At 57.7% G+C, this 20423-nt stretch overlaps 1 protein-coding gene across 3 annotated transcripts; it reads right to left on the reverse strand.

The window, feature by feature from the left end:
* Positions 1-64: 64 nt before the first annotated feature.
* On the reverse strand, positions 65-19842 carry Glis2 (GLIS family zinc finger 2). 3 transcript variants are annotated; one of them, XM_071605828.1, is made up of 8 exons: positions 19763-19828; positions 13513-13750; positions 5786-6028; positions 4999-5171; positions 4322-4498; positions 4108-4241; positions 3907-4025; positions 65-2624 (listed from the first exon to the last, which is right to left on the reverse strand). In XM_071605828.1, exons 3-8 carry the CDS (start codon positions 5955-5957, stop codon positions 1825-1827), a joined length of 1575 nt encoding a protein of 524 aa, XP_071461929.1. In that variant the 5' UTR covers positions 5958-6028; positions 13513-13750; positions 19763-19828; the 3' UTR covers positions 65-1824. The 3 variants fall into 3 exon arrangements, with proteins under 3 accessions (XP_071461929.1, XP_071461930.1, XP_034492389.1); XM_071605829.1 differs by having other exon boundaries at positions 13513-13720; positions 19763-19804; XM_034636498.2 differs by lacking the exon at positions 13513-13750 and having other exon boundaries at positions 19763-19842.
* Between the last annotated feature and the right edge of the window lie 581 nt (positions 19843-20423).

The raw sequence follows: 20423 nt of genomic DNA on the forward strand, positions 1-20423 counted from the left end.
CACCAAATCACATGCTGAGCTAATGTCACCTTCCAGTGCCCTATTCCTCTGCTCCTGGGCTTGAGTCAAACCATACATCCCCCAAGCTAGGGACTGAAGGCCTAGGGCCCTAACAGGGATGAGGGGGAGTGCTTGGGTCCAGGGTGGACCCAAAGAAAGGAGACCTGCTCCTTTCTACCTTGCTCACAGCCCCATCAAGGGGCAGAGCCAGCATGGCCAGGCCCTGTCAGGACTGGGGTTCTAAGACCAGCAGCAGGGACTGCCAGGTCAGGGTGACCCTTCTGGGACAGAAGGGCAGTCCAGGAAAGAGTGGGATCAGAACTGCTCAGAGGAACCACAGGGCTATGGAGGACCCCACTGCCATCTTGTGGCTCTTTTGTTCTATGGGTGGGGAATTGGAGAGGATTGGCCATTTTGCAGACTAGTGACAAAGGTGCTTTAGAAGCCAGAGCTCCCAGCTGCTGGCAGGAAGGGAACAAAAGGCCCAGGGTTGGTTGAGTGGGACATGCTGGGATAGCCTAGCTTCTGGAGATTGGGCAGTGGGATCAATATCCTATATCCTTGGCACTCTGCCCCTGCATAGTAGCTAGACCCTAGGGGAGCTGGCTGAGTGGGAGTCTCTTAGGATCAGGCTCAACTGAGAAAAAGCCAGAGGCAACAACATCCCAAGTCCAGCTCCTTCCTCCAGCCAGCTCTTCCCAGGCAGAGGGGCTGGGCCTTCCCATAGCCATGCTTGGCTGCCCAGTCTCCCACAGACCCAGGCCTCAGTCAATGGCCAGAAAGCTCCCTCCACTTCCTCCCCTGCATGCTGTCTTGGTGCCTTAAGACCAGAAGCTGCCTCTTGCCTCAGTACCAGTGCCCTGCAGGCCTCTCCATGAGGCCAGTCCCAGCTGGGATGACCAAGATGGAACCTGGTCTGGCCCTGCCTGTTGGCCTTGGATTAAGTCCTAGCACCAGGACTGTCCATCTGACACCTTCCTTCCCTGGCTCCATGTTTCCCATACGCTCAGGATGCCTGAGTCAGATCATTCCAGGGTATAGGGGCAAGTGAGTGGTCAGCTGTCCCTTCACCTGGGAATGTTGCTGGCCCTCTGGCAGTGCAGTCTGATTCAGGCTGAATGAGGGATGACGGCAGCTGACCAAGCAGGCCTCCCTTCTCTAGCGAGCAGGAAGGCACCTTGTCATAGGGGTGGGTGGGGAACAGCATGGCTTCTTCCTGTGGCTTAGCCAGGGTCTGCATCTTATCTTCTCTCCCTCCAGGGGGTAGGCCAGAGGGAAAGGGGTCTAGGGTGAGACTGCAGGGGTGCTGTGGCCCCGTGGGGGCTCCTCACAGCTCATCACATGAAGTTGGGGGTGGTCCGGACCAGCAGGAGGGCAGATGCTACTTTGCTCCCAGTGTTGGGAAGCAGTCGCTGCTGGCCTCTGTGGCTGATAAGTGGGCAAGTGAGGGAAGACAACCTGCTCAAGTTGGCCCTGGGATGAAGGAGGCACCAGGGTGGGAAACCAAGGACTAAGAGTCTGGTGGAGGATGGGCAGAGGGCCTCAGAAGCTGTGGGGCAGGGGCCTAAGGGTGAGCAAGGCCTCAGCACCCAAGAGCATGGTCAGGGCCAAGTCCTCACTTGGGACCTGGGAAGGCAACAATGACCTTCTAGCACCATCCTTGCTGCCCAACTCATCTGGGACTGCAGCTTCCCAGGGAGCACAGACCACCAGGCCCCAGGGCAGTAGGACATTATTGCTATTTCGCAGAAGAGTTTCTGTTCGTCAGGGTGGGGCCCAGAGCTGCTGGCTGAGCTGTCATAGCTGGTAGGTAGGTAAGCAGGCTCAGTTCACTACAGCTGGTTTGAGTAGCACAGAGCCTGGTGGGATGACCACCCAGCCAGGAGTTAGTGCCTCTGGGCTGCTGGCTGCTGAGTTGACGCCTGTGGACAGGTCCAGCACAGTGCCTGGAAGCAGGGGGAGTCCATCGGGGCTTGGCCGGGAGCGGCTGCTCTCCGTCCTTTCGAGGGGAGTCTTGCAGCCCTCTGTGCCCAGGGCCCTACTGGGCACTGACCCACGCCCTTTCTCCCCCTCTGCCTTGCCGCCAGCGGAGCCAGTGAGGAGGGAGACCACAGGCAGGCCCAGTCCACCAGCCCCAAAGGGAGAGGGCAGCAGTGGGTTCTTGGCCAGATTGAGGGGCAGAACAGGGCCTGGCAGCCCAGGGCCAATACCCCCACCACCCCCACCACCCCCGCCATTGCCACAGGCCAGGGCACTGAGGTCAAGGGGGCCAGGGGCCAGGGGCAGGGGCAGGCCAGGCAGGCTGGGGCCTCCAAAGAGGGCAGCAGGGTTGGGAATGATGATCTGAGCCCCACTAACATAGGGGCTGCTGTCAGGGGTGGGCAGTGGTGGTTTAGGGGGTGGGCGTAGCTGCAGGAGCTCCTGCTGCTCGTGAGACACGAAGTGGCCATGGGCTTTGATGTGCTTGCGCAGAGAGCTGGGGTCTGTGTAGCGCTTGTGGCAGCCAGGCATCTTGCAGTAGTAGGGTTTGTCGACGTAGTGGGTGCGAGTGTGCTTGAAGCGGTCACTCGAGTTGGAGTAGCGCTTGTTGCAGCCCTCATAGGGACAGACATAGGGCTTCTCACCTGCAGGGGTAGGCCACATAAGGGGATCTTGCCCTACTCTCAGATATTCCCACCCACATCCTCAGCATTCCCCAGGCCCAGATCGCTCAGATCAAGGATTGTGATTTGGGAGGCATCCCCAGCAATGTAACACAAGAGCTGACTCAGTTGGCTGCTGCAGGCAGAACCCAACCTGGTTAAGCCCCAGCTCTGCGATGGCCTTGCTGTATACCATCAGGTTGCCCCATGCAGCTGGTAAACTTAAGCAGGCAGAACTCCACCTTGGAGGTTATGTAGCTCTAGGTGGGCTCACTAATGTGCCCTTTCATTTGGCCTTGTTCAAAATGGCTCCATATTTACTAAGCCTTTACCACTGCACTGGCTAGGACAGCAACCAGCTGACTGCTATGCCTTTGAAATGCAGCTGGTCCAAGTAGAGATGTGCTGTGAGAGTGACTTATAGACCAGAAAAAGAAACACCACACTAGGTTTCAAAGACTGTCTGAAGTAAGGATTTTCAGTGTCTTACTGATTTTTTTTTTTAAATTGAAATGATTTAAATGGTAACAGTTTAAATATATATATTGGGGCTGGGGATGTGGCTCAAGCGGTAACGCGGTCGTCTGGCATGCGTGGGGCGCTGGGTTCGATCCTCAGCTCCACATAAAGATAAAATAAAGATGATGTGTCCACCAAAAACTAAAAAGTAAATAAATTTCTCTCTCTCTCTAAAAAAAAAATAAAAAAATAAATATATATATTGGATTCAATTAAATATATAATTGGGGCTGGGGTAGTGGCTCAGCGGTAGAGCGCTCACCTGGCATATGCAAGGCCCTGGGTTCAATCCTCAGCACCAATAAAAATAAAAATATTGTGTCCAAGTACAACTAAAAAATAAAAACTTAAAAATTAATGTCATCTATTTCTTTTCTTTTTAATGGTGATTAGACAATGTAAAACTAGTTCTATGGTTCTGTGAATAAGAGTTGGCTGTGGCTCTGTGGCTCAGGGACTAGGGAGCAATGCAGACCCAGTCTCTGTTGTCCTGAGGTAGCTAGCTATTAGTCAGATCATACAGATAGGACACAGGAAGTTGTGTCCATGCTCAGTGTATGTTGGGGTCTGACCCTTAGGAAGGGCTCCCCCAGCAAGTGGCCTTCTGAAAGGGTCATGATCAATAAGATTTGTTCCTCATTGCTAAGGCCCAGTCCTTCCTTCCTGCCTGCTGGGTGCCTGCCCTTTCTGTCCCTAGCCTGCCCAGCTCTCCTATGTAGGAAAGACCCCCAACCAGGCCTCTCACCTGTGTGGGACCGGTTGTGGATCTTCAGATTCTCCAGGCGAGAAAAGCTTTTATTGCAGGTGGGGCAGCGGTGCGGCTTCTCGTTGGTGTGCGTGCGGATGTGGATGAGCATCTTGTACCTGCTCCAGGGAGGGCACAGGGGCACGCTCAGCTTGCTGAAGACCTAGCCCCTTCCTCCCGCCCTTGCCCCTGCTCCCTCACCTGGCGTTGAAGCCACGGCCATGGCGGGCACAGCCCTCCCAGTGGCAGCAGTACCCTGCGTCCTTCTCAGGCTTGACGTGATAGTCATTGACATGGTCCACCAGGTCTTGCAGGAGCTCGAAGAGCTGGTTACACTGTGGAGCCAGGCAGGGTTCTGAGCCTGTGTGGGGCCCCTGCCCTGGGCCCCATACCACTCTTCATGGCCCCCACTCACCTTGGCCCAGCGACACACCAGCTGCTTGGGCAGGGGCAGCTCTGGCGAGAGGCACTTGTCCTTGGAGGGTGTGAGGAAGGAGGAAGCAGGCAGATGCAGGGCCCCCCCAGAGCCCAGGGGTAGGAAGAACTGGAAGGAGCTGGGGACACTGTCCAGATATCGCAGTGGCTGGAAGTCCTTGGGAGTAAGGGCAAGGGGGAGAGCTGGTCAGTGCCCTCCTGAGACCCCCTTGCAGACCCAGACCCCTTCTGTCCCCTTCTGGAATGGGCTGAATGTTGTCCCCCAAAAAGATAGATTTAAGTCCTAATCCCTGGTACCTGTGCTTGTGACCTTATTTGGAAATGGGATCTTCACAAATGTAATCAAGTTAAAATGAGGTCCTGCTGGATTAGGGTAGCCTAAATTCAGTACCTGGTGTTTTTATAAAAGAAAAGAGAGGAAGATAAGGACACAGAAACTCAGAGGGAAGAAGGCCATGTGAAGATGGGGCAGACTGAGGTGATAAGGGTACCAGACTAGGGCTGCCAAGGAGGCAAGAAAGGATTGTTCCCTGGAGCTTTCAAGGGAACATGGCTCTGCCAATACTTTGTAGACTTGAGCTTCCAGAACTGTGGGAGAATAATGTTACAGAGCCCCAGGAAACCAATACACCTCTCCAAAATCCTCACCCTTCTTACCGGGGCAGTGGGCACTGGAGGCAGGTCCCCATTGCCCTGGCGCTCGGGGGAGAGTGAGCTGCTGCCATTGGGGGAGTCCAGTCCAGACGGTGGTGACAAGCTGAGGTCCACCAGAGGGGCTGCAGAAAAGCGTCCATCCACCTTCTCAGGAAACTTGGGGTTCAGCAGGAAGCCTAAGGGAAAGGCATGATTCAAGATGCTGGAGTCAAGAGTCCTGGTGGGCCAGGTCCTACCACCTCAGGATCCCCACTGTGATGCGCGGAGCAGATGTCAGCTAGGCCCCCCAGAGGACTGTGGGAGCAGCCCGCACATCTGACAGACGTAATGATACTGTCGGCTGTTGAACTTTCATCACCCTGAGCGCTCAGCCAACTGTGTAAGACAAAGTGGGATGAAAGAGGAAGTACCCATTTTATAGAGGAGACTGGTCTGGCACACAGGATGAATAATAGAAAAGAACTTGAACTCACCTGGCTCCCTGGTTGACCAACCTCAACACCTCAAAGCCCAGGTGAGATCTTGGGACCTATGCTACTACTTTTAGACCTCTGAAACCCCTTACCAAATTCTCCCAGGGCCCTCAGTTTGAACCCTGGCTCTATGTCTCAGCTCTCTGCTCCCTTCAAAACTGAACTGTTGGGAGGATGAATGGACAAACTTGTGGGTAGCACTCTAAACTGGAAGAAGCCAGGGGCTGGGGCTGTGCTCTGGTGGACACACCTCCGCTCTTCTTACTGTTGTCAATGCTCGGTCAAGTGCAAGTCCCCCACCCTGCCTGGTGCAGTACCTGAGGGTGGGGAGCCTGGGGAGCCAGGTGTGGGGCTATCATCCACCAGGCCCAGCTCCCTTTGCAGAGTGCGGTGCCGGACCACACCCAGCACCCTCTCCCGCTTCTCTCTCGCCGCTCGGAGCTTGGTGATGCTCAGCTTCAGGTCAAGCGGCTCGTCCAAGGAGTGCATGGTGATGGGGTGCTGGCGTTGGAGGGGATAGCAGGCAGAAGGGGGCACCCAGCTGATCTTTAGGCAGGAACCTGGGGAAGGACAGAAGCTGTACTGTGACTCTGACCCCAGGCTCCTCCTCAAGCTGTACCCATAAAAGCCCAAATGAGCAGAGAGGGAGCAATCTGGACCCTAGGTTCTTAGAGAAAGAACCAACCACCTATTCAGAGGTTCCACGCCTACTTCCTCCAAGTTTTGGGGGAGGCTCAAGGCCTCCATTCTGCCATGAATGCTGAATTTTAGAGGTACTGCCTCAGGTCAAAGAGAAGTGGCAGAACTATGAGACTCAAGGCCAGACCTCTGACCAGTCATTTCTTTCTTTTTTTTTTTTTTCTTCTGGTGATGCTGGGAATTGAACCCAGGACCTTATACATGCGAGGCAAGCACTCTACCATCTGAGCTATATTCCCAGCCCCCCACCCCCCCGCAGTCATTTCTTTGAGAGGGGGAGCTTGCCTGGTCTGGGTCTGAAGACCTAGAAGCAGGCTGTGGGCAAGGAGTGTCCTCAAGGTGCCAGTTGATATTCCTCAGCAATCAAATGCTAGTGCCCCCTCTGTGCCCACCCTTGTCTATTCTCAGCAAGTAGCTCTGTCACCTCCAAGGGAGCCCAGCCCTGCTGATAGGGAAGTCTCAGGCAAGTAATGCAGAGTTTGGCCTCAAGGGACTGGGGACACTTCCCAGGTGGGGCCAGGAGAGGCATCCACAAGCCAATGGGAGCCACAGGGCTCTGGGCTGCCACCAGGGGGCAGATGGGGACTGTGGTCAGGCTGGCCAGAGCTGGGCTGGTGGAGCAGACCAGCTCAGTACATAAAAACCACATACAGTAAAGGTGATAACGCTCTTCTATTATATGTCTCATGCTATAATTTTCATATAATTTCTCATTGGTGTAATTTTCACATAAATGGACTCAGGATCCTCTGACCAAGCTGTCAGCTCATCCCTCCAAGTTCAACACTTCATTCTCCCAGCAGCAGTCTTTACACACAGAGAAAACACTCCCACTGTTTCCTGGCCTTTGTTCATGAAGACTGGTGCACCCTGTAAATCTCTACTAACATGAGATCCTGTCACTCGCTGTATTTAATACAAAAGGGTGGACATGGTGGGTGGGCCTGGAAAATTGCACCCAAATTTGTGTCCTGGGGAGGCAGGATGGTGGTGAGGCTAGTGCACATAGGGATTCAGAGCTGCTGGAACATCCTCAGGAATAGGACAGGGATGACAACCCCCACGTCCCCTCTCATCCCTTCTCTAGACCAAGACCCCTTGGCAACTTCACCCACTCGATGCAGTTCATCCTTTCCCTCTACCTCCTACAAATTCAAAGCTTATTCAGAGACTCCCCAAGCACACAGGAAAGAGTCCCTTCCTTCACTTGAGACCCCCTGCTTGCTGGGACAAATCCCCAGATCCTACAATATATGCATGGCTAACATGGAGTCTCTGAGCTAGAGAAGTTGTCCACCCCTCCCAGGCCTGCATCATTAGAGCATGGGTGGGCCACTCTTGGCTTCAAGACCCAGGTCTGTGACTTGTCCCTGTTGGAGCTGTCAGATCTATGTGTGCCACATATCCCCTACCATACACAGATCAAGCATTCCCAACAATATAAAGGAGGTGGGACCAGAGCACCACCCTTCTCCTCAGGAGGTCTAGATCCCAGCTTGCAGGTGGGTAGGTGGCAGTGATGGATGACCTTGGGTCCCCTCCTCCATTTCCCTGAGCAGGGAGCTGTCCTCTGCCTGACCCCCACCTCCCTAGTTATGTCTCTCTGTCTGTGTCTGCCTGTCCTTCCACCTGTTTATTTTTAGACACAGGCCCAGTCCAACCTCCCCAAAGCTCCTCTGTGCTGAGAGCCTGGAAGGAGAGGAAGGAAGTAAATATTTATGCTGATTAAGAATTCAGGAGCCAGGAAGGGCTGGTGGCCTGGTCCCTCTGCTGGCCCAGGGCCACAGGCCTCCCCATAGCCCCTGTCCCTCACCTCCACCCCAACCCTTCCAAAGAAGGGAACCACAGGCATAATGTTTGGGGAGCTGGGAATCCAAGTGGATGCTGACTCTCGCTGGCAATGGTGCCCAAGCAACATCTTTTGGCACCTGCCCCACTGTCCCCTCCATCCCTCCCAGGGAGCTGTGGGAGGAGCCATGGCCCTGGGTCACCTTGTTCTTTGAACCTGCCTTAAAACTGGTTCCCTGTCTCAAAATTGGGGAGGTCCCAAGAAAAGCCATCTTTATGGGGGGGGGGGGCACAGTCCCCCCATCAGCAGGCCCAGCCCCCCCCCCCATCCTGGTGCTGAGTTCTACCCAGGGAGGCAAGGGCTCATTCCTATGGAAGACAGAACTCAGCCCAGGCACCTCCTGCTCCTGGGAAAGGAAGAAGCCATCCCAAAGCCCTCACCTCCTAGCAATCCCATCCAAGAGGAGCCTGCCTAGAATTTTCCCTCCGCAGGGACCTACCCCCTAGGGAGATGGCCTGTAACCCCACTCCTGCTCTGATCTTGGCCAACCTCAAAGTGTTCCCCCACCCCCATCCACAGGCACCGGCTTGGCTCTGCTCTTTGTTCCAGGGATGGGTGAAAAGCGCAGGAAGGAGAGCCTGGTTCTTGCTCTCTTTAATGCCTCGAGTTCCGTCACCTCCTGCACTGGCCACACCATCACCTGATTTAAGGCATGGGGGGGCGGGGCGCGATGACCCTCGGAAGGGCGGAGCGCCGCCTGCCTTGCTCAGAGAAGACGTGCCTAGCCAGCGGTGGACCCGGGGCCGCTTTGTCCGCGAGGTCTCTCCCTCGCGGCGGGGCGGTCCCGAGGCAGGAGCCCATCCCTCTCGGACAGGTGGCGAGGTGCAGGGCCCGATGTGGCGGGGTGGAGCGTGCCGACCCGCGGGTCACCTCCCTCCCGCGGAACCTCCCGGCGCGTTGGAAGGCGTGCGCCTCGCGCCCTGCTCCCGCGGCGTGGAGCTGCGATCAGCGACCCGCAGCCGCGGCTCGCAGCGCTAGCACAGGGCGGCCGGGGACGCGCGCGGCGCTCCCACGCCGACGTCCCGCGGGGTAGGCCGCGCGGCCCGGCCTTGCGCGGCTTCTCCAGCTGCAAAAGGAACTAATTAAAGCGGAGGGAGCGGGAGGAAGCGGCGGCGGCGAAGGAGGAAGCGCGCGGGGGCGGCGCAGGGACCACCGGGGCGGCGGGGGCTGTGGACGGCCCTCCCCCACCCTGGGGCGGGGGTCACCCGGAGGGTGGGCTGGGCGGGCCCCCCGCCGGCCGGGCCGAGACAATGGCTGCTATTGTGCGCCCGCGGCAGTCCTGAGCAGACGGCCCCGAGCTGCAGCGGCCCCCAGCTGCAGCGCTTGGCCCGGTAAACCCTACTGCCACCCCCAGAGGGCGGGTCTGGGTGCTTCCATCCCCACCCTCCCAACCGCAGGCCCCGACCCCGGTGGGGAAACTGAGGCTCAAGGTCACCAGGCTAACAGAAGACTGCTAGAACTGGCTCTGGATAAAGTCCCTCCTGCCCTGAGCCTGGAGGGGCAGAAGTGCAGGGTGGGTTGGGGGTTATTTGTACTGGACAGAGTGGGGCGTGACAGATGAGGAACTACGAACTGACAAACAGCTTAACTTGACCAGTTTCCTTGGCAGAAGCAGAGAGGACAGAGCCCTCTGTTAAACTAGGGAAACCTCCCTACTCACCCTACAGCAGCGTAGGTCAGGTGAGTGACCACCAGTGTATCAGTGTTGCCAAGAGCAACTTGAGGGGTACCCCTTATTCCTGGGATAGTCCTGATACTGCCCCTTTGGTCAGCTGTGGCAAGTCCAGCTTGGGCACCCTGTTCTTAACAGATGTTGAAATGGAAGGCCAGAGGGGAGGCACCTGTTACAGCAGGTGCTGTTTCATCCCCAGTTCTTGGATGCAAAAACTGAGGCTCAGAGAAACTTAAGTGGCCTGTCCAGGGTCACGTGGCTTGTCAGTGACAAAACTTTCTCCTGTGCTCATAGATGTGGAAGAAGTAGACCAAGAGCTTAGGCCAGGCACCCCCTCCCTGTCAAGGGGTTTGTGGGGTCTCAGTGCAGAGCCTGGGAGAAGGGGCGGCAGAGAAGGCAGTGGGTGGGCACCAGGGGGAGCAGACCTGGGTGGGGAGGCCCACTGGAGGCAGAGATGCTGCCAAAGCAAACGGCCCCACAGCCCCACATTCCTGGGAACTGGCTGTGGCTCCCTGCTCTAGCCAAGAGCTCCACCCTAGAAGGCCGCCCAGCCACCTGGGCTGGAAGGCAGGGGCAGGGCCTCCCTTTCTGACCTGGGCTGGAAGGCAGGGGCAGGGCCTCCCTTTCTGACAGGCAGAAGGCCATGGCTCCAAATATGGAGCAGACCACCTGGGGCCCCAACCTGGCCTTGCTACTTCCTTCCCATGTCACCTGAGCCTCTCCATCCTCATGAATAAAGTGGAATGATGATAAAAGTAACAGGATCCCACCTGAGGTTTGGGGAGAAAGCAAGGCAATGCTACATATCCAATCCTGACTTGGTGCTTCCCATCAGTATGACACATTCAGCACCTAGAACAGGGCCAATCACATAGTAGGTACTTAGTAAAACTTGTCATATAAATTGTCACCACTGCTGAGTACCCAGCCTTTGGCAGTCTAGAGCTGTAAGGTGCTCAAAGCAGGACTGGCTCTCAGCTCTATACCCACAGACAGTTGGGGGGAGAACCTAACCTGGGAGAATCTTGGCTTTGCCAAAGCTACTGGTTGATCTTTACCCCTCAAGAAAGCCTTGGGCCTCTGCTGTCCTGTGGAGTGACCACAGCAGGCCCTAGCCACCTTCCAGAGCCTGAGTACTGAAAGCCTGGATTAGCCAGAGACAGACCTCCTCCCAGGCCTAAGGGAGGGGCTTGTCCAGAGGCCGGGCCCAGCAAGTCCCAGGAGAGGGGCCAGGGAAGGCAGCACTTCCTGGAAGGCCCTGGGGTTAGCCTTCCCTGGGAAACCTCTGACTCTGCAGACAGCCCCTCCCTATCCCACAAGGGTACCTAGCCAGCAGCCCACCCCAATGGGGATACAAGGGGTACCCAGGTGGCCCAGCCAAATCTGAACTCTGTCCTCTGTAATGGGGGCTTCAGGGAAGTGCCCAGCTAAGAAGCACCTGAAGACAGTGTGTGCCAGGAACCCTGAATGCTGCGTGACCAGAGTCAGGCTACCTGGTTGCAGCCCCTGTGGCATCTCTGGCTGTGAAGCCTCAGACAGGTCCCTATCACTCCGAGTCTCAGTTTCCTGGTTGGTAACTCAAGCATCCCAATAATGGTCAAGCCTTGTCCCCCTGCTTGCCACTAACTAGTAACCCTGATGATTCTCATTTCCAGCCCTGGGCAGGGGGTGCCTCATGTAGTAACTGGGGAGCTACAGCTGGAAGGCATGCTGGCTGTCTCCCCTGTGCCCCTCACCAGCCCCACACCAGATGTACTTCCTCGTCCATTGCCAACTGGGAGGGTGATGCCAGGCCTAGGGGAGTCCCAGCACACACGTGCACCCTCATACAGACATATGCTACAGGGCCAGCCTGGCACAATGGCCTCACCATGTCCTGGTGGCTCAGGCTTCCATTGGTGGCCCCCACCCCCTGCTGCCTGCCCGCCTGCAGCCACCTTTGCACAACTATGTCTGGTATTTTCCTGTCTGCCCAGCTTGTGGGGGGTGCATGGGGCTATGAGCACCGCCTGCACCTGGGCCTCAGCCAGAGGCAAGCGCGCCAAGCAGCCCCCACACCCGCCTGCCTGGCTGGGAAGGAAGGAGGGAGGGGACAGCAGGGCTGGGCCAGGCTGCCCAAATCCCTGGGAGGGGCCAACACTAGGGGAGCCAGACACACACCCAACACGGCCAGGCATGGGCAGCACTGCTGCCTGGTGGGCGGGCTGAGTTGGGCCACTCACCAGAGCTCTTTGGGGCCAGCACAAACACTGAGCAGAATCCCATAGGAGGTGAATGGGAACAACTCCCCCGCCCCCACCCCGGCCTTCAGACATACAGGCACATGCATATGTTACACCTGTGCACAAACAGCACACACAACCTGAAGGTAACCTGCTCTAGTCTCAGAAACCAAGACTCAGGAGCCTCTGCTTAGGGTTAGGGGGTTGGAGGTCTGGTCCCCAGAGGAAAGGAAACTGCTTCCCAAACCAAACCTGGCTGCAGGCAGACCCAAACCCCCAGGCACCTCGCAAGTCCCAGGCAAAACCCCACCAATGCAGTGTTTGTGGCCCACCTCTCTCATCACCCTGGAGGCAGACCACTTTGAACAACTGCACCTGCCAACTTGGAGAGCAGAAAGGGGGTAAGGCAGTCTCTGGACTCTGGCCCTTCTCTCCCGCCTCATTTGTGCATTCCAAACCAGGCCCTCTGCTAGGTTCCAGGTGCCCCATGAGAAGTCAGATGGAACCGGGCCTTAAGGGCACCTGGACACATAGGCAGTGAAGAAACAGCGTTGGGGTATGCTGCTCTGCTGAGGACTGGGGGCAGATCTGAGTCAGTCATGGATGTGGGGTGAGGAGTCTCGGGGCAGGAGTATGGGGTCCCTTGCCCTTGTTGGGGACCATCCTGTTTCATCCTGGAGGCCCCATGAATGAGGCAGTATTCTCTCCAATTTCCAAATGAACTGCCAAGGTCATAGAGAACACAGCAGTGCAGCAGGGAGTCACCTCCTCACTCCAGAGCCCAAGGAAAGGCAGCAGAGGAAGAGGCCCATAGGAAAGGGCTGGACTGGGGAGCCATGAAGTGCTCTCTTTGTAGAGGAGAATGTCACCTGCCCTTTCATCCCAGAGTCTCCTGTCCTCTGGCTTGCCCCTTTAGCTCTTCCCTTTCTCAGTATCCTGGCCTCTCCAGAGCCTATGGCTGGCCTCTCAGGTGCCAGCTCCTGCTTCACAACTTCCAAGTCTCTAGCTGTCACTTCCCTCCTGCCTGTGTCCTCCAGGAAGTCTTCCCTGATTCACCCTTTCTGGCTTCAGCCTCTTCCCGTTGCCCAAGAGCCCCCTGAATGGGGATGTGCCCCTGTTGAAGGCAGGGTGCCTCACCCAACAGTGGTCCTCTGCTACTTGCTGCACACAGCTTGGGTCCAAGCACTTGCTAATGCATCACTAATGCCATAAAGTCACCAGCTCTTGAGCATGCTGAGTGTGCCTGGTCCTTGAAGTGTCCTGTGCACTGTCTCCTGACCCTTATCTTCAGGTATCCCCTCCCTGCATCTAATTTTCAGAACCTCCTTTTAAGAAGGAAGACTTGGAGTAGGTAGGAATACCTCTGGGGCCCTGGGCAGCTCCAAGTCCACTGAGGATGAAAAAGGGAAGACCTTAACCCATAAACTGCTGCCCCATTTCCCATGGCCCCTGCCCCCAGACTGAATTGGGCCGCAATATGAAGTCCTTGGGATCCATGGTCAATAAACAGGCCTGATCTGGTGATGCAAGCCTGTTTCCCCATTTTGAAAGGATGGAGCTGGCCTGGAGTGGGACTGGCATTAGAACATCACAGTCACCCACCTCACATGACATCCTTGCACCTGCTCTTCCCTCTCCCAAGCACTTGGTCCTCAGTGGATGTTGGAGCAAATGAGTAGATTCATTTCTTGTCTCCTCATCAGGTGAAGCAGAAAGGTATGTGAGGGCTTGAGGCTCAAAGAGGGAAGTGGCTTCCCAAGGTCAAGGTTAGAAGCAGGGCCGTGTCCCCTAACACGAATGTCTCTTCATTCTGTCTGGGGCAAGGGACTCAGGTAAATACCTAGACAAGGGGCAGGAAGAGACGATATGGATCACCCTGGTCAGCTGGGATGACTGGAAGGGCCTAGCTCCTCCATTTCATCTCCTGCCACTCCCAGCTGACCCTGGCCCAGAGCCCCAGATAGCCAGGCAAAACCAGGTACCACAGGGCACCAAACAACCTCAGGCTCCACCCCATGCTCTCCCCCCTCCCCTACTCGGGGTGGAAAGCAAATCTGGAAGATAAGGCAGCTTCCAAAACTATCCCATCCTTTTCCTTCCAAAGGGAAAAACATTAGGCAGGTCCCAAGGTCCATAAGACCAAGCAAGGCAACCAGTTTATGTCCTTGATGCATAGTTTGCAACACATAGTTTGTGTTGGGGTGGGCAGGAGGGACTTCTGAACAGGGAAGATGATGGAGGACCCTACAGCCTTGGGTAGGGGGCATCACAGCTGGGGTCAGTGTGCATGGAGGTGTGGCAGTGGACAGTGGGGCTCTGGATGAAAGAGGGCAAGGCCCAAGGAGAACTAGCCCAGACAGTCTGGGATAAGGGAGTGACAGTATAATAGGGACAAGGGAATGACACTTCCTATGGACACATCTACCTCACGTCAGTCCCTTGCAGTGAATTGGGGCCAGGAGTAGAGTTGGGAAGGATTTTAGGCTGAACTGATATTTCAGGGGTCAAGGCCAAGTAGCCCTAGGCCCTCGTTCCCCTCTGATCTTCCCTGACCTCATGTCACTTCAAGCCAACCCCCAAATTCCTAAGGTCCTGAGTTTCCCCCACACACCTTTTATAGTGTCAGTGGGGCACACTGTGCCCATGTTGGACCTTTACCATAGGGCAGGACTGTTCTAGAGGCTCCCAGCCGTGGTCTGACTCAGTTGCCTCAAGGGTCTCCTGGGGCCTCCACTGGCTTCCCACCACCCTTAGCCACAGGAGGAGGGAACCAGGGACTGGGTATGAGGTCCTATCTGCCAAGGCCAGAGAACAGGTGCATACACATGTCCCACCAATAGGCTGGGCCCCTTCCCATATGGGTACTACACCTGGCTTCTTTGGACAGCAAAGACACAGGACATAGAAGGCCCACATAGCCACCCCCACAGGGCACTAGAAGACACCCAACCCCCACCAGGGCCAGATGGGAAGTCCCTCAACTGGAATCACTTTCCATCTTCATGCTTCTCAGGCCCCTCCCAACCTGCCACCAGCTAGCCAGAGCCTCCATTCCATCTGGGGTGGGAGAATGGACCCAGAGCCACGGCCTCAGAGACTGCCCAGCCTGGAGACCCATAGAAGGAGGAATCACAGGACTGCAGAAGGGCCTCCCAGGTTGGACTTCTGGACTCCTTGGGGACCAGCTGTAAAGGAGGCTCCCGGAGGCCTTGTCCTGGAGGGTCCCTGAGCCCCAGAGCAGGAAGGGGGAGGAGGGCCAGGCCCCCGACCTCCCATCTCTTGTGGAGAGGCCTGGAGCTGAGTTGTGGGGTTGGGGATGAGACACCTCCAGGGGAAGGACAGGCTGGGGGACCAGGGCACACAGTCACCTGGTCAACCTCCCTCCAGAGCAAGGGCCCTGCTACTCCCAGGCAGGGTAGCTAGCTGCCAGGATCCCTAGCCATAGCAGGCCCACATGCCCATTGCAGTTTTCCATCCTGAGCCTCAGTTTCCTCTGTTAACTGGGGATATGTGGGTCTCTCCACCAGGTTAACACAGCAGCGTCAGGTGAGGGATGCAGGCCCCAGCAAAGTTCACCAGGCCAGTGGAAGGCTTTTGTGGTGGTTGGATTTTTTCCAGGGATCCTTACAAAGTGTTCCCCCCACACAGTATACCACCTCCTGTCCTGCTTGGGAACCTAACGATGAAACTTTATTAATTGGAGAGATAGCTGAGGCTTATAGGACCAAGTTGGAAGAGGAGAGAAACCTGGGTCTGCCTAGGCTATGCCCCTGTGAAAGATTCCCCCACTCCACACTCATCATCGGTGAGTTCTTTCCTGTTCCTAGGATGGAAACAGTGGCTAGACTGAGGCCTATCAGTACTAGAGGTGCTTGTTGAAAATATCCAGTGCCCACCCTTGGCACATCTGAATTAGGATTTACCAGGTGGGACTAGGCAGATACCTCAGAAACCCAGGGGCCAGCAGCCATGTCCCATGAGCCTTGCTAGGGCCATAGTCCCTACACCCAGGGCTAGCAATAGGCTAGAGCAGAGATGATGTCCCACCTCGATCTGGCTCTGGTGTCCCCTAGAATATGAACCCCCACGGGCTAAGGTTGTGGCTCAGAGGAAGAGTGCTCGCCTTGCATATGTGAGATACTAGGTTCGATCCTCAGCACCACATAAAAATAAAATAAAGGGGGCTGGAGTTGTGGCTCAGTGGTGGAGCACTTGCCTCGCAGGTGTGGGGCTCTGAGTTCGATCCTAGCACCACACAAAAACAAATAAAGGCATTGCGTCCATATACAACTAAAAAAATTTTTAAAATAAAAAAAATTTAAAGGTATTGTGTCCACCTACAACTAAAATATAAATGTTTAAAAAAAAAGATGAATCCTCAGTAAAAGTTGAGACCTCAGCCAATCTCTGGGGACCCTTCACAGCCCTGAGAGGAGGCAGTGAGGCAGAGGGAGGAATGCTGTATCTTTTCAGCTGGCTCCTGAGATCCCTTCATCATCTGGGAGAGCCTCCTTTTTTTGGAGGGAGGGTACTGGGAACTGAGGGGCACTCAACCACATCCCCACACCCCCAGCCCTATTTTGTATTTTATTTGGAGACAGAGTCTCACTGAGTTGCTTAGCACCTCATCATTGCTGAGACTGGCTTTGAACTCATGATCCCCCTGCCTCAGCCTCTGGAGCTAAGATTACAGGCGTGCACCACTGCGCCCAGCTCGGGAGAGGCTCCTTTGTTGCTTAGCACACAGCCCTGACAACCAGGGAGGGCCCTCAACCCTGATAAGGGCACTTTTGGGTGAAGGGAGGATCCCCCAGTACCTTCAGGTGTCCCCTCTGGCCTCAGTCATCTGTGAAAGATAAAATAACCATAACCTGAGTAGAGGAGGGATCCAGGGGAGCTTTCTACAGTCTCAGAAAAGGCAGCACCCCCCACTCATCCCATCCAACTCAGGGCCTCTCCTTTAAAATCCAAATTTCCCACTTGGGTAGGGGGCCTCCTTGGCCTCCCCTAGGATGCAGAACCTATGGAGGCCTGTGGAGCTGCAGGGGCGAGCCAGGAGCGGCAGTCTTCCCCAGCACACCTCCCAAAGAGTTCTGCAGGCCCCAGCCTCAACATCTGGTCCCCTAGCCACAGCTGCTACCCCCCCTCTCTCATGCTGGGATTGCCCCAAACTCTGCCCAGCACTGGTTCCATCCGCCCTTCTCACCCAGTGGGAAATTCAGCCTGGTAGGTAGAAATGCACTTGGAAAAATGTTGTGGGGCAAACATTCTTTCTTCCATACCAATGAGCAGACCGTGGAAGGGTTAGGTGGCCAGAAGACCACCTAACCTGGAGCCAAGGCCAAGCCAGGAAAGGAGATGGAAAGGAGCTTGGGGAGGTAGAGGTAGGGTCTAGCCCCACTCCAGGGCCCAAGCAGGGGGCCTGGCAGAACTTTGTCTTCCAGCGGCCAGTTTACCCTCTGGTCCCCAACTTGTACTCCCTGCAAGGGGAGCCCAGGCAGAAGAAATGGCCATGGCTACCCGTTCACAGCTGGGCTTTTCAGAAACAAAAGCTTTGGGGGGGAAGCGGTTCATGCGATTGTTTAAAATGAGGTTTTGGGATGTCTGTGGCATCCAGTTATTCATACTGGCTCCACCCACGGATAATTGAGAGTTGGCTTTTGTTGGATTTATCCTTTCCTTTCTCCCCATACCCGCCTGCCCAGTTTTCTCTTGGACTCTGGAGCTCAGGAAGTTCACCTTGTCTGACCCCTCAGTTCTACAGATGAGGAAACTGAGGCCCAGAGTGAGGAGAAACCTGGGCCAAGGCCCCCGCAAATTGGTGACAGAGCCAAGACTTGAACCCAGAACATCAGACTCCCAGGCCAGGGGCTTTTCCCATTCACCCTACAGGCCCTGGCTTGACTCCAGCAAATCCCCAAAAGCCACTGACCCCAAAGCAGTGATGCCTGGAAGTGAGGTGACTCACTGTCTGGCTCCCCAGGGCACCCCCTCCCTATTGGTGAGGGGGGGACTGGCAGGTGTCCCTGCACTAAGAGCCAGGAGCAGGGAGAGGCCCCCCAGGGGGCCTGGGCCAGGGTCACTCAGGGGCTGAAGAGCCCCAGCTGGAGGGATTTAACACCAAAGGTCAAAGGTCACAGACAGGGAAGGGCGGGCAGGCATAGGGGGTCAGGGGGTCAGCACTAATGGCAGCTCCGGAAAGGAGGGGGAGGGGAAAAGGCTAAGGAAAACAGGGCTGCTTCCAAGGGGTCCCCAACCCAAAAAACCAATGCTCTAACCCCATCACTGACTCCTGCTTGGCTGGCTGCAGACAGGGCTGAGAGGAGCTGGGGTTGGGTTGAGAAATGGGCTGGGCAGGGCTGGAGTGCCTCAAGGGGAGTGTACTGGGAAGGGCCCCCCAGGTGCAGCCCCTCCCCCAGTGTGGGTCAGGGCCAGCTGGGAGGCCCAGCCTGGGCCCAGAGGGGAGAAGGAGGAGCAGAGGGGGAGGGCTCCGAGGTCACCAGGGAGGGATGTGTGGGCTGGGCTGGGACAGCTGTGGTACTGTGGCACCAGAATGGGGCCTGGGAAGGGGTAGATGGGTGGGCAGGCTGAAGGGGCCACTTTCCATTCACTGAGCTGGGGATTTCAGAAAGCCCTGGAGGAGCACAGGGTCTCTATGCTGTCTTTCCCAAGCACCAGCTGGGCCCCACCTTCCCTCCAGGATGCCAGGACAGCAGGATGGCTGCCTACCACTCAATGTGCCAGCTTCAAGCACCATGGCTCAGGCAGTATCCCTAGACCAGACAAAACCCACAGGAGCCCAGGCTTTGGCCAAGTCCCCTCCTGGCCTGGCTGCCCCCTTGGTGTCAAGCTTTCCCTCCAGAGCCAAGATCCCAGTCTATGATGGCTGGGGGCCCAGGGCTCCTCCCAGTATCCCTTCCAGCTTCCCAGGCCCCAGGGCAGGGCCAGGCAGCTCCCTGTAACCATTGCTCCCAGGGCCACCCTCTGGCTGGGCTGGGCGGGCCCTCCTGGACAGGCAGACAGCCTGCATGCTGCACTGCTGTGGCCTGAGTACCCTGCTGAGCAGGGCAGTGTGCCAAAGCCTCCAGGTGCCAGCCAGGATTCCAGTCCCATCCCAGGGGGCCAGCAAGAAGCAGGCGGCACAGGCATCTCCCTCCCCGGGGATGCACCTGCCTCACCCCCCTCTTCCACCCCCTCTAGTACTTCTGGATACCCCTGCCCTCCCCACCCTGCCAGGCCCTCACCTGCTTCCACCCAGAGGGCAGAAGAGAACCAAACACTAGACAGGATTTCAGCTCTCAGTGCTGACCCTCAGGGACGCCCCCATCCTGGCCCTTCCTGGGCGTGCTATAGACAGCAGAAGGGAGACTTTCCGGGACAAGGGAGGCACCTTCCAAACCCCTTACTAGCAACAGCTCGGACGCAGCCACGGGGAGGGGCGGCTGCCCTGCTGCCCCAGACAACTTCGAGCCCAGGGTCCGGGTGCCCACCTCTCACCTCGCAGCGCACCCCCACCGCGTCCACCCAACTTCCCCGCTGAAGTTTGCGCCGGCCCCGGGCCCGGCCACGGCTCGTCCCGGCCTCCGGACCGAGGGAGGGAAGGAGGGAGGAGAAAGACCGAAAGACCGAGGGACGGGGCCAGGGAGCCGGCGAGGGAGGGAGCGCGCGAGCCAGCGAGCAAGCGAATGCAGGGGCCTCGGCGAGGGCTCACAATGGCCCGGGGCGAGGCGCAGACGCGCGAGGGGGAGGCGACCCTCGGGGCCCTCGGGCCCCCCGGCCCCGCAGCCCCTGCGCGGCAGGCGAGCTCCCCACCCAGTCCCGTCCCCACCGCGCCGCGCCCGGGGGTTCCTACCTCGGCGGCGGGGGCGGTCGTGCTCCCGGCTGCGGGCTCCGGCGGTCGGGGGCGGTGGGGGGCGAGCGGGGGAGAGGCCGGGGCGGGCGGGGGCCGGGGCGCGAGGCTCACGGGGCGCGGGCTCCCCTGGCACGGCCGCCCGGAGCCCGGCCGCTCCGCCACATCTGCAGCTCGGGCAGGGAAGGTGGCCGCGGCGGCCCGGCCGTGCGGGGATGTCTTAGAGAGGGAGGGAGGAGGGAGGAGGGAGGCGGCGGGAGGAGGGACCGGCGGCCGCGGAGGAGGGCGAGGAGGAGGGGCGCGGGGGGCGGCCTCCCTCCCTCGCGCGCCGGCTCGCCCGCTCCCGCCCTCGCTGCAAACCCCTCTCGCCGCGGCGGCCCCAGGCCCGGGGCGCCAGCTGCCAGGCGGGGCGTGCGCGCCGGGGGGAGGGGGAGGCCGGCTGGGCCTGGGGAGGGGAGGAAGGGCGGGCGGCCGCGGGAGCGGGCACCGGGAGGGCGGGAGGCAGCCCGGGTCGCCGCCGAGACGCTCGTCCTGCTCGCCCCCCCCCCGCGGCCCCGCCCCCGGCCCGAGGGCAGCGCTAGGACACGGCCGGGAGGTGGCCTGGGGGGGGGGGGCGGGAGAGACCGAGATATCCCGCCCTCGGGGAAGCCCGGGAGTGGGGCGG

The sequence above is a fragment of the Marmota flaviventris genome, chromosome 19 (assembly GCF_047511675.1).
Source record: "Marmota flaviventris isolate mMarFla1 chromosome 19, mMarFla1.hap1, whole genome shotgun sequence".
NCBI lineage: Eukaryota > Metazoa > Chordata > Mammalia > Rodentia > Sciuridae > Marmota > Marmota flaviventris.

Bases quoted from the DNA above. Each gene is read 5' to 3' on its own strand.
- Glis2 (XM_034636498.2), bottom strand. From the start codon at position 5,957: ATGCACTCCTTGGACGAGCCGCTTGACCTGAAGCTGAGCATCACCAAG. The intron at 4,242-4,321 runs GTGAGTGGGGGC...CTGGCTCCACAG, and splicing joins TGGTGTGTCGCTGGGCCAAG to TGTAACCAGCTCTTCGAGCT. The intron at 2,625-3,906 runs GTGAGAGGCCTG...CTACCCCTGCAG, and splicing joins CCACAACCGGTCCCACACAG to GTGAGAAGCCCTATGTCTGT.